Below are 14,165 nucleotides of genomic sequence, written 5' to 3' on the forward strand. Positions count from 1 at the left end.
TTCAGTATAAATTACTGCACTCGCACGCTCGGAAGCCTGGAAGCACTCAGCCTCATCCGCTCTTCAGCGGGCTGAGCATCCAGGGGTTAAAACCAGCATCCCAAACATCCCATTGGGAACGGCTGTCAGAAGGGCCCATGGGAAGCCTTCTTGCCTGTAGACACTGTAAAAGTGACCTAGCAAATACTCCTAGGGAATCATAGCTCATTAAGGTTGCAAAAGATCTCCAAGACCATCAAGTCCAACCTTCAGGAAGCACCAGGGCTACTGGTGAAGGGCTGAAATGACACTGGCTTTTGTGAGCCAGAGTACGCCCTGGTCACTCAAAGCTTTTGGGGAGCACAGAGGACTCATGAGGACTTTGGGGAAAATCTTCCAGCACTTTCTGCGAAGCCCTAAACTGAGGTCTTGAAGACAAAGACTCAACTCAGACATCAGAGTTTTGTGCCTACCTCCATTTGGAGCTTTGTGTTGGACACCTCCCAGAGCCTGACCCAGCTCTCCCACCAACCCCACACCGAGGCCCTGGGCACCTACTTGGACTTGTTGAGGCTGGCCTCAGCAGCTGCTGCCTGCAGGAGCTGTGTGGATTTGCTGGCTGGCACCCCGAACACGGCGCTGTGGGTGACATCGCTGAGGATGCGGCGATGCCCTGCGCGCTGCGCCTTGGGTGAGGACGGCGGAGTGAGCGAGCCCAGCTTCTGCCCCTGTGCAGGGGTTGTGCCCTGAGCCTTCTGCTGCTGCTGCTGCTGCCTCGCTTGTGCCTGTGCCTGCCACAGGGAGGAAAGCACAATGTCCTTGGTCAGGAACAGCAGCCACGAGGAGAAAACAGCTACATGCTGGAGGACCTAACCTTTGGTCATGGACTGGGGACAGTCTGGAGGCGAAAAGCCAGACAAACGAAGGAATCGTGCCGGGGGAATTTGATGCTCTGCAGTATTTCAGGATTACCGCACAGACAGAGACTCTCTCCCCTTTCTGTGGTGCAGCTCTGGAGGTAAAACCTTTGTTAGGACTTGGCAAACGCTGGCTGGGCTCAAACCTGCTCAAGGGTAGAGAGGCCAAGATCCAGAGCAGAGGTGAACTCAGATCACAGTGCACAGGAGTCTTGTCACAGGGACACAGGAAGTGAGGAGAAGGTGAAGGACAGCACTACCTTCAGCAGATAACGTGTGACTGGGGTCAAATGCCTAAAGGGGTGGAGGTCTTATGCAGAAATCTTGTGAAAAAACTTTCTCTTAGGGGGATGGAAAAAAAAAAAGAAAGCAAGGACCACAGGAGGAACATTCGTCATTAAAATTTGGAGGAGAAAACCAGGCACATTTGGTTTAGGTGTGAGCCAAGACAACTCAGCTACAAACCCTTTGGAAACTGCAAAGGGTTTCCTCACGCTGATTTTATTTTTCCATTGCCTTAGTCTTGTGTTACACTCACAAATCCATAAATACTTGAAATATGGTTTTGTAGAGAAAAATAACAGCACCACTTGTGCTTGTGTGATTTTTCACAATTTATCTGTCAGTGAGGTATCATGGCTGGATTTAAAGTAGGAAAACTGGAATGCAAGGAGCAGCAAGCTGTACATGTCTCCCCTGCCTGGGCGCTACCTCTCTGTTCCCAGGCCTTTTCCAACCAAGAAGAGGGCTTAGAAAGACCTAAGAGGGCAACAGGAGAGAGTTACATGCCCAGTGTGGTGCTGAAGCCCAGTGGGAGAAGACAAACAATGGGGAGCTGTCCTGCTTTTCCTCTGGCATTTCAGGCACACTCACACTGCAGAGAGGCAGAATGACCTGCCTGCTCCCCATGCATTCACCTCCCTATGTAGGTCACTGCAGAACAGGACATTTGATGCAGAGAGATAAAAGGGCAGCACCGAAATCGCCACAAAAATTAAGGCAGAGCATATTAAGCTGAAATCTCCCAACATTAAATGGTTTTGATAGGTTCTGGCTAGGTACCTTCTGCTCAGAGACTCTGCTCTGCAGAGACCAGGCTTCACTATCCTTTTTTAAATGAGCCAACCACTGTTTTTCCCTCCTGACTGCTGTAGGAGGGGGAAAGTGTCCAGATGTGTCCATTCTGATCAGCCTACCAGGGGAATAAGGCTAATTTTCAAGTTAGCTGATTTAATAAAATTAATACTGCTCTTGTGCTAGCAAATCACAGCAAAGCTCTTCATTCAGTCTCCCATCTGAGGCATTTCTGCTTGAAAAGGAACAGGGTGATAATGGGCCTCACTCAAAACCTGTCTGCATATACTGAAAATCTCTCACCAACCTCAATAAACTGACCTGCCCCAGGTCATTCACCAGAACAGGAACAAGACCAGGAACGCAACAGCTCCAAGCATGTCCCCCACCCAAACCAGGGCTGGAAATAAGACAGCAAATGGGGGATATGGCAGAGCTCTAAGACACATCAGAGAGCAGAGCAAACAGCTGCCCCAGCACCACTCAGGTCATGGATTAGGCAGTTTATTAGCCAAATGAACTCCTGATGTCACTTCCAAGGAAACATGCTGCAGAGGGGAATTAACTGGCAGCTCACAAAAAAGCCTGCACAGAATAACCCTTAGCCTGGACTCAAACAGTTGCGTACTTTTAAAATAATGGAATCATGCAATGGTTCGGGTTGAAAGGCACCTGAACGGTGCACATCTAGTTCCATGCTGTGCCATAGGCAGGGATGCCACTCACTCCATCCAGCCCAGCCCTGAAAACTTCCAGGGATAAGCACCTGAAGTGGGTTGCCATCAGACACTGCGTGCTTTGCACACCTGCAGCCTGGTACAGCACAAACACAGGCAGCCTCCTCTTGCCTGGTGCCCAGGCTTTCTCCCAGCACCATAGCTAGAGTTAGGGACACCACTCTGAGCTCCCAAAGCCAGGGAAGAGTGGATGGGATTGCACAGGAACGTAAGCAAGAGGCACAGCTTCCTCCCACAGCACTGCAGAGCACTTTGGCCCTCTGGCACAGCTCCGTGCCCCTCCCTGAGAGCAGCTTTCTGTTCCTCTGCACACAGACGTATTTTCCATCAAGTAAAGAGCATTTATTTTAGGTGCACGTTCAGATGACTAGTAAAGTGGACGATTGAATTATTTTTAGATACGGTGCTTTCAAAAGCCCCCTCTGAAAAGTCTCCTTCCCATTGCATTTATTAAAAAGTTAACCCAGTGCTGGAAACAACCAGGAAGCTATTTGTGTCTTCCTCTGAACATCAGACAAAGTATTACAAACAAGCAGCAACATTAAGTAGTTCTGATGCCTGGTGCCTATCCTGGTGTGTTAAGTATAAATAATTTTTAAGAGAGTTTCTCACATGTCTTCTATGACAACATGACATGGGATGGAGAGAAGCTGCATTAAACAGCTACTTAGATCTTCTCATCTGCTTTCTACTAATCCATTACTCATCTTCTTTCTATGGACCCAGAGCACAACTCCGGAGTCCAGCATCCTGCCGGAACAAGAAATCCAAACAACCGCACATCTCTGAGGCAGCAAGGTCAGCACTGACATCTGTGACTCAGTAATAAATGAGTTATTACTAAGCAGGCCCCAGAACCATGAAATTGTTTGGGTTGGAAAAGGTCTAAGGTCATCAAGTCCAAACATTTCTCCAGATCTACCAAGGCCATCACTAACCTATGTCCCCAAGTGCCACATCCAAACATCTGTTAAATTCCCCCAGGAATGGGGACTCCATCACTGCCCTAGACAGCTGTGCCAGGGCCAGACAACCATCTGGGTGAAGACATTTTCCTAATATCCAACCCAAACCTCCCCTGGCATCTGTTATCTGGGCTCTGTGCATCCAAAAAGCCAGCTGAGGTGTCCCCAGCACACAGGAACTGGCAGAGGAGCATTTGCCAGTAGCCCAAGTCCCAGTGCCTCATTCCTTCTCTCGAAGTCTCACCTCCTGTTCCTGCGGCTGTGCTGGTGGTGTCACACTGGGCTGGACCTGTGCCGGGGGCTGCTGCTTCTGCTGAGCTGCTGCTGCTGCGGTCTTCTGCTGCATGGCTGCCTGCTGGGCCATCAGCTGCTGCTGCTGTTGTTGCTGCTGCTGTTGTTGCTGCTGCTGGTAGTAGTTCTGCATCAGCTGCTGCTGCGCGGGTGCTCCTTGCTGCATCACTGGGAACTGGGAAACAACCGCTGGTTAAGAGGATTGATGTGTGGTGGGAACTGGGAACCACCACAGGACTTGGGGCCAGCACAATGCTGGTTACAGCCACTCCAAGTGGCAAAGCAGCAGCCTGGAGACTAACTTCTAGTCTAACACTGGACCCTGCCTGGAAGGGACTCCCATGGCACAGACTCCAGTGGTCCCAAACTCCCTCCTCCATTTTGTTAAATTCTGAAACTTTCACAGAACAATGGAATGGTTTGGGTTTAAAGAGACATCACGGACCATCTAGTTCCCCCTCCACACCCTGCTATTGGCAGGGACACCTTCTGCTACCCCAGGGTGCTCCAAGCCCCATCCAACCTTGCCTTGGACACTTCTGGGGATCCAAGGGCAGCCACAGCTGCTCTGGGCAACCTGTGCCAGAGCCTCCTCACCCTCACAGGGAAGAATTTCTCCCCAGTATCCCATCTAACCCCGCCCTCTGGCAGTTCCAAACCATCCCCACATCTGCGCAAACAAAAAGTCTCTCTCACTCCTTTTTAAAAGCCTATTTAGACACTGGAAGACAACAATGCAGTCTCAAAGAAACCTCTTCTCCAGGCTGAGCACCCCCAGCTCTCCCAGCCTGTCTCCTTAGTAGAGATGCTCCAGCCCCCAGATCATCTCCATGGCTTCCTTTAGGCCTCCTCTAACACATCCACATCCTTTCCCCAGGATAGGAAGACTTACTGCTCCTCTGCTTCCACTGTTAAACATGCTTTAGCAGAGATCTATGCTGCTACAAACACTTCAGATAAGCACATGAGTGTCATCTCTGTGTAACTCGTCATGGGTTCAGGGACCTCCTTACCACCACAGTCTGCCAAAAACCAGACCCAACTCTGACCCTTGCAAAAGCACACAAGGCCTCTTGTAGCACAAAATGAAGAGAAGATAAATTGTACCCCCTGCTCATCAGATGAGCATTGACCTCAAGACCCTGAAACACTCAGAGCTGTAACACCTCAACCAGCACTGCTGATTTTATGTTTGCGTGTCACAGAACTATCCCAAGACCTTCCACACTGGCAGCTAAAAATGCCAGCTTTGTGTAGCAAAAAACAGCAAACCACAGAGTCATCTAGGCTGCAAGAGACCTTCAAGATCATTCAATCCAACGCCACTATCGTCACCCCTAAACCATGCCCCCAACTGCCACATCCAGATGCCAGTTGAACACTCACAGAGACAGCAACTCCACTGTGGCTAGCACAGGTTTTTCCCACGAGAATTCTTCTTGTGTTTTATAAATAAAGTTTGGATGTTATTGGAACAGTGTCCCAGAACTTGGACAGTGCAGGCCTGGCCAATCAGGCCTGGGGGAAGGCTTCTGACCAACCAATCTGGGTGACTTTTGAGAACTCTATATATGTGATGAAATCAAAATAATAAAGGTCATTCCTTCTTGCCACTGAGAACTGGTGCTTTCATTACTCTGCTAGCTGCTCAACAGCGACACTCCACCACCTCCTCAGACAACTTATTCCAAGGCCTAACCCCTTTCAGTGACAACTTTTTCTCTTACATCCAACCTGAACTTCCTCTGGCACAGCTTGAGGTTGTTTCCTCCTGTCCTTTCACTTGAAACATGGCAGAAAAGACCAATCCCCCCTCACTAGAACCTCCTTTCAGGTATTTGTAGAGAGCAAATCTTGCTAGAGAATTGGGGACATACTGGAAAATGCCTAGAAACTGCGCCCATTCCTTCCAAAAAAACCAGGAAACTTGCCATAAACACAAAGCTACAGCCTTGCAGACACAGATGTGATGAACCCGGCCACACACACCCACCTGCTGTGCCTGCATCATCTGCTGCTGCTGCTGGAAGTAAGCAGCCTGTTGCTGTTGCTGCTGCTGCTGCAAGAGCTGCTGCTTCAGGAAAAGCTGCTGCTGATGCTGAGGGGTGGCCTGGGGCTGTGTTGCAGGGACCTGGGGCTGTGCCTGAGGTGCTGATGCAGGCTTGGCCTGGGTCTGGGCTGAAGGCTGCTGGGGGGCTGCTTTTGGCTGGGGGGTGCTGGCAGGGAGCGAGGGCTGGGCACTGCCCAGGGCAGCAGGGCCTGCAACTGGGACAAGAATCCAAACTCAATGTTAGGTCACTGTGCAGCATGGCCCTGAGGCACACAAGGATGCAGGAACCACACAGACGCGTTGCTCACCCTGCGGCTGAATGACTGCCTGGGCTGTGGCTCTCTTCCTGGGTGTCAGGGCTGGCTGGATGGGCAGAATTCCAGGGTTGGGCTGAGTCTGTCCTGCTTTAGGTCTCTGGCGAGGTGCTATGGACGTTTCTGTTGTAGGGATGGGGTCTGTGAGCCTGTTAAGGAAGGAAGAGCAGTGAGAGCACAGCTTGTGAGCTGGGCAGTTGGTGCACAGAACACACAAGCAGGGTTAAACACTCATCCACACTTCAGCTGTGTGTGACTGATAAAGGTGAAACACTCATGGGCACCAAGCACGGTAAAACATCCTGGATGCATTCACAACAATTAATCCAACACTATCATTCTGATTTATCTGCCAATTGTGGCATCTTCTCCTGTCGGACAGCTGGGACTTGTCAAAACCACTCAACTATTTCCACTATTTCCTACAACACATTGCTTGAATCCACTCAGTTCTGAATGAGCACATGAAGGACACAAATTAGCTCATGAGCAGCTGGTACCTTTGGGCAGAGTTGTCTAAATTGCTATCTTCTGATGTACTTTAACTTTGGTACCTCTACCCCAGAATCAGGTCCCTGAACTCTTCTGATCTCTACTCAACGTTTACTGACCTCCAAAAATGCACAGAAAGAGAAAGGAACAGCCACCCTCCCCATCCTTCTGTGAACACAGTGGTTTGTATATCAAATTGGTTTTGATAACTAATGAACCTGATACCAAATTGTTCCTGATAGCTGACAAACCTGACAAATGGGAGAATAACTGTGCTCAGTTATGAACACAAGGACAGACTCCTGGGACTGGCAGACAGGAGACATCCCACTTTAGAATCTGAAGAAAACCACTGAGTTTGGAGTGCCCACTGCTCCCTCTGCTTTGTGATAACAGACCAGGTTTGTCCAGCAGAACTAGGAAGTCTCAATTACAGAAACACAAGCAGAGCAAGCAGCAGCAGAAGAAAACCCACAGCACTACAGTGGTTTCCCCACTACTTGGGCTCTTCCAATGGAGGCAATTGGGATTTTGTGGTTTTCCCACAAAGAAACTACAGGTAGAAATTTCTTGCAGAAATCACAGCAGTTTTGTGCAGTACCCACTGGGTCAGGTTATGGTGTGCCGATGGTCAGACCCAGCAACAGACCCTGCAACAGACCCTGATGCAGTTTCCCAACAGATTCCTGTTCTTTGGGCCAATTCCAGGCCCGCTGCGGCAGCTGCAGTCTCTCTCCTGACTCTGCTTTCAGGTATTCCCATGCTCCTGATGGACACACTGGACTCATCCAAGTGCAAGCACTCCGAGTGCTGCTGTCAAGCAGAGCCTTTGGGATGAAGAGCTGCTGAGTCCTGCTGAGCACTGCCAGCAGGACAATTTCCCATTTCCCTGCAGACAAACTTACCCAGTATCTGCATCTGCTGCCTTTCAAATCCATGAGCTCAGGACTATTCCTAGCACTGGAAAAGACCCAGGACCGCAGCATTTGTCCCCACTTGGCAACTCAAGACCCCAAGGAAGCAGTTAAATACAGCTTTGCTCATAAACAGCAGAGACAGCAGGCAAAAAAAGATGGGAGCAAAAAGCAGGTGGGGTTACCTGGCCTTTGGTTGACTCTTCTTTGCAGCAGCTTCACTTGCTTTAACTGGGTCTGGGAGTTTAGCAGGGATTGGAGAGTTCTGCAGATCCCAAAAACACCCAAATTGGTATGTTGATAGCAGAAAACAGAGTCAGAAAAAAATGTGCAAAAACATCACAATAAAACAGGGAGATTTGGGGATCCCCAAAGCAATTACTCATCATGCTGGATACATGACAAACACCCCAAAGTTCATGTTATGGGGAAAGAGTAAGTTGGGAGAGTCTACAAGGGATGAAAAGAGGGCTTAGCTTTTTGACTATTCATTACACATGGAATATGAACACAAAGCTCCACAGCACAACCTGGGTATTTTTAAAAGACAACCCAGAGACAGTAGTGATAATATTTATTAATGATGCCATAAAAATACAGGCATAATAGTACTCAAACCATCTGTTATTCATAAAGATCATAAATAAGCACCTGAACATGGAGAAAAAAACCAAAGTTTCTGTTTATGTGGAAACAACAAAATAAAATGTCTGTCACAGGTGTTCATAACAACATAAGAAAATAATTGTCAACTCTATTTTTCAGCTGAAGTCTCTAAAGACCCACTAAGAAGGGGCAGATGGTTGTGTAAGGTCTGATGCAGTTCAAATGCCAAGTCCCAGCCAAGACCCAGAACTGATGTGTTTAAACCCAAGTGCATGCCAAATTACACACGCTATGATGAGTGTGCCTGGAAATCAAATTGGTTTCCCAAGCATGGCTTAATTTTCCACGTTCACATGCACAAAATCTCTTGGTTGGCCTCACACTGCTGGCTGGGTGAGGAGGTAAATCAGAGACAAACAGAAATAAGCAACATGAGAAACCCTGATTCCTGACCCAAAACATCTAAACCAAACAGCAGTGATAGTTACAAACAAACAAGAAGACTCTCCTATTTACAGAACTGAGGAACAACCAACAGAATAGAGCCAAATGCTCGATATTCAGCAACTGCCTTCCCAGCCCCTCCCAGAGCACCCCCCCTCGGGCCACTCCTCTGTGCTCACCTGGACATTCTGCACCAGGCAGTCCTTCTTGGCCAGTTTGAACGCAAAGTAGGAGACCTGATAAATGTCAGGTCTCTTATCAGGGTCTGGCTCAAGCATATAACCTTGAAGAGACAGAGGTGCTGATATCAGAGCAACAGGACACACGATGCAGGGGAGCCAAATGTGGCAATATATCAGACTTGATACAACAAAGGAATTTTTTGTGTTGAGGATGCTGTGGCCCTGGCACAGGTTGCCCAGAGAAGCTGTGGCTGCCCCATCCCTGAAAATGTTCAAGGCCAGGCTGAATGGGGCTTGGAGCAGCCTGGGATAGAGGAAGATGTCCCTGCCCATGACAGGGAGTGGGACTGAATGAGCTTTAAGACCCCTTCAAACCCAAGCAATTCCATGACTCTATATTTGGTACAGCCAGGTGCTAACAGGGTATCCTGTCTCCTTCAAAGCACAAGGTCAGTGCAGGCTCAGCAGTGCTGAGCTGACCATGGGCTCAGCTGGAAACAGGGCAGGACAGTCACTATGGACCAGGACATATTTTCCAACAGCTGTGACCAATGTGCAGCTGCTACCAAAGCCCCTGGGGCAAGGAGGAGAAATGCTGCCTGGTCAGGGAATAGCACTGGGTGGGACTGGGCACTTCCAAGTAAAACCACAGGAAAAGGGCTTGATCCAGCTCCTGAGTGTCAGAGGGGCAGGAAGACAGGGCAGCCACAGACACCACTGCAGATATCCCCACAAAAGTAAAGAAAATACCAGCCTGCTCTGCAAACACATCCAACTCTGTGTGAGTCAAGACTGTGGCTAGGAAAAGAAAAAAAGCAAATGCTGTGCTGGAAACAAGAGAGCTGCCCCAGCTTTGCCAAGTGTAGTGCATTGTACACTTAATTACACATTCACTCTAGTCAGTGGGTTATTTATAAATCATTTCAGTTCTGTTTCCCAGTTCACAGAAGATGAATTCTTATCACTAGCCTAAGTCACTGTGGTCTTTTCAGTTCCTTACCCAAACAGATTTATTACTGGAGAAATACATTTCTGCATAAATAGGCTTATTGTGCAAGTTTCTGTAGGACTCAAACCAAACGGCTGTCTGTGTTCCTGCCTTTCCACAGAACTCCCTCCAGCCTGGCCAAACAGAAATTTCTTTGTCGTAACTGTCTCTCCAAGAGTGATCTCCTGAGCTACTAAAAGATCGCTTTAACCAACTCTGTGTGCAAGCAAGCCTCTTAAAAGGAGAGAAAAACTCATGGTTTTACTGTAGGGGCAGCAGATGTAAGACCAAAACCCCTCTGCTGTATTTTTGACCTGTGGCAATTGGTTACGGCACCGTCAGACACTCACGGATGAGGCAGTGCATGTCCTGGGAGTAACGAGAATTGTCTGGAATGGTGAAGTTGCCATCACAAATGGCCACCTGGCTCTCCCCGAAGGGCAAGGTGAAGTAACACAGCTTGTACAGCAAACAGCCTAGGGCCTGAAGAGAGAAAGAACAGGGCAAGGATTTACCAAACTGAGCCAAGCAGGGCACAGCACAACTCAAACAGCACAGCAGGGAGTAGGGAGAGTCCTGGTGATGTCACCCTGTGAAGGACCTGCTACAGGCACAGCTACAGGAAAAGATGAATATATGCAGAGCCCTCCCTTGTTAGGCTGAGACACTGATCTGGGGAATTGTTCATCATCACACTCCCCACCGCTCCACAGAGCATGACCCTTCATGTCATTAAACAGGCAAAGTCTTTTTGCCACAAACTGGGAGGAAAGAGCAAAGTAATAGTACAAATAAATGGCAACCAACATCGTTAATACATTTATTCCGACAAAGAGAAACCCAAACTGTTTCCAAGATTAAGTTCAAACAACCTTTCAACTGTTATTAAAATGCCAGGGAAGTACAGCTCACTCTGCAGCCTGCCAGGTTCTACCACCCTTCCCTCTACTCCATGCTGCTTTTGGCTGCAAGAACCACCACCTATTGCAAAAGGAAACAGTTTTTACACAAAGGGCTAATTATGAAACACTCCCATCGTCTCAGAAGGGGGGGTGCAGGAAACATTTCCTAATCTTAAGCAACTCATCATCAGCTCATTTCCTTTGTCACAGGGTTTCACAATTAAATTGCACTCTGGTTTAAAATGACCTTGGTAAGACTTAAGGGAAAGGCAGGTTTCCAGCAGGACAAGCACTGGAACACGCCTGGAAGCTGAGGCCCCCACTGTGCTGACCACCACACACTGCTCTGGAAATGCTCCAAGTGTCACTGGAACAGAATTCCTGCCATGCCAGGAAGAGCAGAGCCTTTGGATCTCCCCCCCTTTCACATTATCACAGGAAGGAGTGCAAATCCTGGTTCTCCTCTGACTGCCTTTGAGGCCCTGACTGTCTTTTCCTGCTGTCACAGCTGTGACCTCCCCTCTCCACTCACTCCAGGCCAGTGACCCTGCACAGTGCAGGGCCTGATCCTACAGACCCCCTGGTGAAATCTGCTCCCACAGGAGCCGCTGTTTCCCCATTTCCACCCAAATTCACTAAGGACAAGGGACTCTTCCAGCAGATGTCACACCAGCAATTCTCCCTCTTGTATATGCAGAATTACTGAAGATACATCAAAACTTTATTTTTCTGCTTCTGCCATGTTACTTCCAAGCTCCAGGCTCCAAAAACCCCAAAACATGCTCCCAATTAGCATTTTAAACACTTTAAAACATGTGCTGAATTGCCACTACACTCCGAACAGCACAGACTCTTCTTCACCTATGTTCCACACAAAGGAGCCTTCTCTGCCTTATCAGGTTAGCCAGGAATGTATTCTACCATAGTTGGATTTTACTCTCACCGTGAAGAGCATGGCAGGACTGCCCTGATCATCAGAAACAGTGCAGAAGTTTGGCCTTTGGCCAGTTTGATAACTCAGCCCTGTGTTACACAGAATCGATTAGCACACTACTGCTTCTGGGGGCAGGTCCATTTTCTCAGGTTTCTACTCAATTCTGACCAGAACTTTGATTTCACATACTTACAACCCAGCCACAGTGTCAGAGGGGCAGCTACCTTGAATCAGGCGACTGAAACAAATGCTGAAACAATATTCTGAATTTTCTGTTTTAACTCTTAAGATATGAAATCACATTTGCCCTATTCAAAGCTGGAGTTTCATACATCTCTAAATTCAAACCACACAGGAGGAGCACATCTTCTCCAGCAGCCTCCCTACTCAGTGGAAGCTCATCAGACACAACGTAAGAGGAATTCTTCATCCAGAAACCGTCCAGGCTCTTAGAAAACGAGGCCAACCCAGTTTCCCTGCTGTGGCAATGAAAGCAGCTGCAGCCCGGCTGGAGGATGCCCCATGGTTTTCATACATACCCATATGTCTGCTTTTGTAGTGATGAGTTTGCCACTGTATAGGTTGACCATCTCTGGTGCTCTGTAGGATAACGTTGTGTACCTGCAGGGGAGGATGGATCAAGGAGTTCAAAAGGGATATCAGATGCATTTTCTCTATATCATATTCCCAAATAATTCAAAATTCACTCTTTCCCTATTAATTTTAGGAAAAGGGATGCTAAAGATATTTATCAGAAAAATCTTCTAACAGCATCACCTTCTACACACCTCAAACAATAAAACATCCCTCAAACTGCCCTGGGAAGCCAAAATAGTAACCACAATCCTTTCTAAAGCACAGAATTCACCACAAAGCTGTACAGTCATTTTAAGAATCAGAACAGAAATATTCAAGGATTCAAAGCATTAGTAAGGTCAGTAATCAAATGTCCTCTGCAATGCCCTCAGTGTGGGGCTGTGCCAACTGTATTACAGAGATTGTAACTGGATATGTGGCTCCAAAAAATAAACTTCCACAGCAGGACTCCTCCTCATAGCCACTGTAAGCAAGGGAAGGGTCACTGTGTACCTCAAACTACAGCGAGAATCTGCCTCATTTTAACAGATCACAACAAATGGAAAAGATGGAAACTGCTTCACAGATTATGAGGTTCTTCTGACAAGATTTTCTACCAGCAGGTCTGTCATTTCTGCCTGCTGCTTACCCTGATCACAGGAAAGCATTGCTAAAGGCAAAGGTTTTGTAGGCATAAGTGTGCAAACAGGGCATTCCAAGGGGACTGCAACACTGGATTAGGAGCACTCTGAAAACTACAGTCTAACAAATCTAGGAAATCCAGGCAGGTGTAGCTGAACCCCAACAAAAAAAGAGGCATTTGCACACATTTCTAACTAGCCAGAAAGTTCTATTAACAGGAGTGGCAAGTCTGCAGCAGTGACGTTGTTAATACTAAAGCAAGACCAAGGATCTGGAGTGTGCTCCACGCCTGATCCAGGTCCTACTGAACTGTAGGTGAACCCTCCTTTTAAAAAACACCAAGGGGCACTAGAGACATTGCCACTACAGCAGCACCCTGCCTGCATGGGGCAAAAGTAGGAGCTGGATTAACCACCTCCAGGACCTGACAATTCCAATGCAGAGCCAGGCATCAGCCACACACTCCCGAGTCAGTGCCCAGATCCATCCTCCTTGAGCTCCCACTCCCCATGGGATTGTGCCATCCCTGTCTGGAGCTCAAAGAAGCCAAGACAGATGAAGGACAGAGACAGCCTGGCCCTGCACAGGACAGAACAGGTCACTGCCTCACCGAGGAGGGGCTGCTTCTCTGCATTAATCTCAGTCTTCCAGGTCCAAAGCAATTACATCAAGCTCAATTTATTGTTTCACTTTCCCCTGGGCACTCATTCACCTGCAGCAGACACTGCCATGCAGCACAGCCAATCTGTTGCAACACGCTAAGTAAAATTAATCCCAGCACAAGAAAAAATTACCCTTCAAATACAAGCTACAGCTGAGTTGAAACGGCAAAGCACACTTACTTCTTGATCTCCTCCTCGACCGCATTCACCCCTTCTGTTTGAGGGTTCTGGAATTTGTTAGTGGCACTTCCAAAGTCACACAGGACATAGTGGCCACGGTCATGCAGCAGGATGTTTTCAACCTAGGAGCATCACAGACAAGATACAGAATCACTCCGACAAAAAAATATTCAGAGTTTGGATTTTTCCAAATGAGTCAAGGTTTTAAGTGCCTGAAGACATATCAGACACATTTGACATTAAAGCCTAATGTGACAGCAAAGAAAACAGGCATCAAACCTCTGTCGTATCTCCTAAAATAGAAGTCAAATCACAG

The 14,165-nt window shown here is 48.0% G+C and overlaps 1 protein-coding gene across 15 annotated transcripts in view; it reads right to left on the minus strand.

Annotated features, from left to right (window-relative positions):
• The window catches only part of AAK1 (AP2 associated kinase 1), an 82,647-nt gene that overhangs the window by 34,078 nt on the left and 34,404 nt on the right, over positions 1-14,165 (minus strand). For 14 of the 15 annotated variants that reach the window (XM_085080769.1, XM_085080766.1, XM_085080767.1 and 11 more), the window contains exons 5-13: positions 13,850-13,971; positions 12,329-12,410; positions 10,304-10,436; positions 8,963-9,066; positions 7,919-7,998; positions 6,322-6,476; positions 5,957-6,228; positions 3,917-4,138; positions 538-770 (exon numbers count right to left, since the gene is read on the minus strand). In XM_085080769.1, coding sequence (XP_084936895.1) covers positions 538-770; positions 3,917-4,138; positions 5,957-6,228; positions 6,322-6,476; positions 7,919-7,998; positions 8,963-9,066; positions 10,304-10,436; positions 12,329-12,410; positions 13,850-13,971 — 1,403 coding nt within the window. The remainder of the gene's footprint in view (positions 1-537; positions 771-3,916; positions 4,139-5,956; positions 6,229-6,321; positions 6,477-7,918; positions 7,999-8,962; positions 9,067-10,303; positions 10,437-12,328; positions 12,411-13,849; positions 13,972-14,165) is intronic. The other variant, XM_085080757.1, reaches the window with a different exon arrangement.

The sequence above is a fragment of the Lichenostomus cassidix genome, chromosome 22 (genome assembly GCF_008360975.1).
Source record: "Lichenostomus cassidix isolate B80296 chromosome 22, HeHo_3.0, whole genome shotgun sequence".
Taxonomy (NCBI): domain Eukaryota; kingdom Metazoa; phylum Chordata; class Aves; order Passeriformes; family Meliphagidae; genus Lichenostomus; species Lichenostomus cassidix.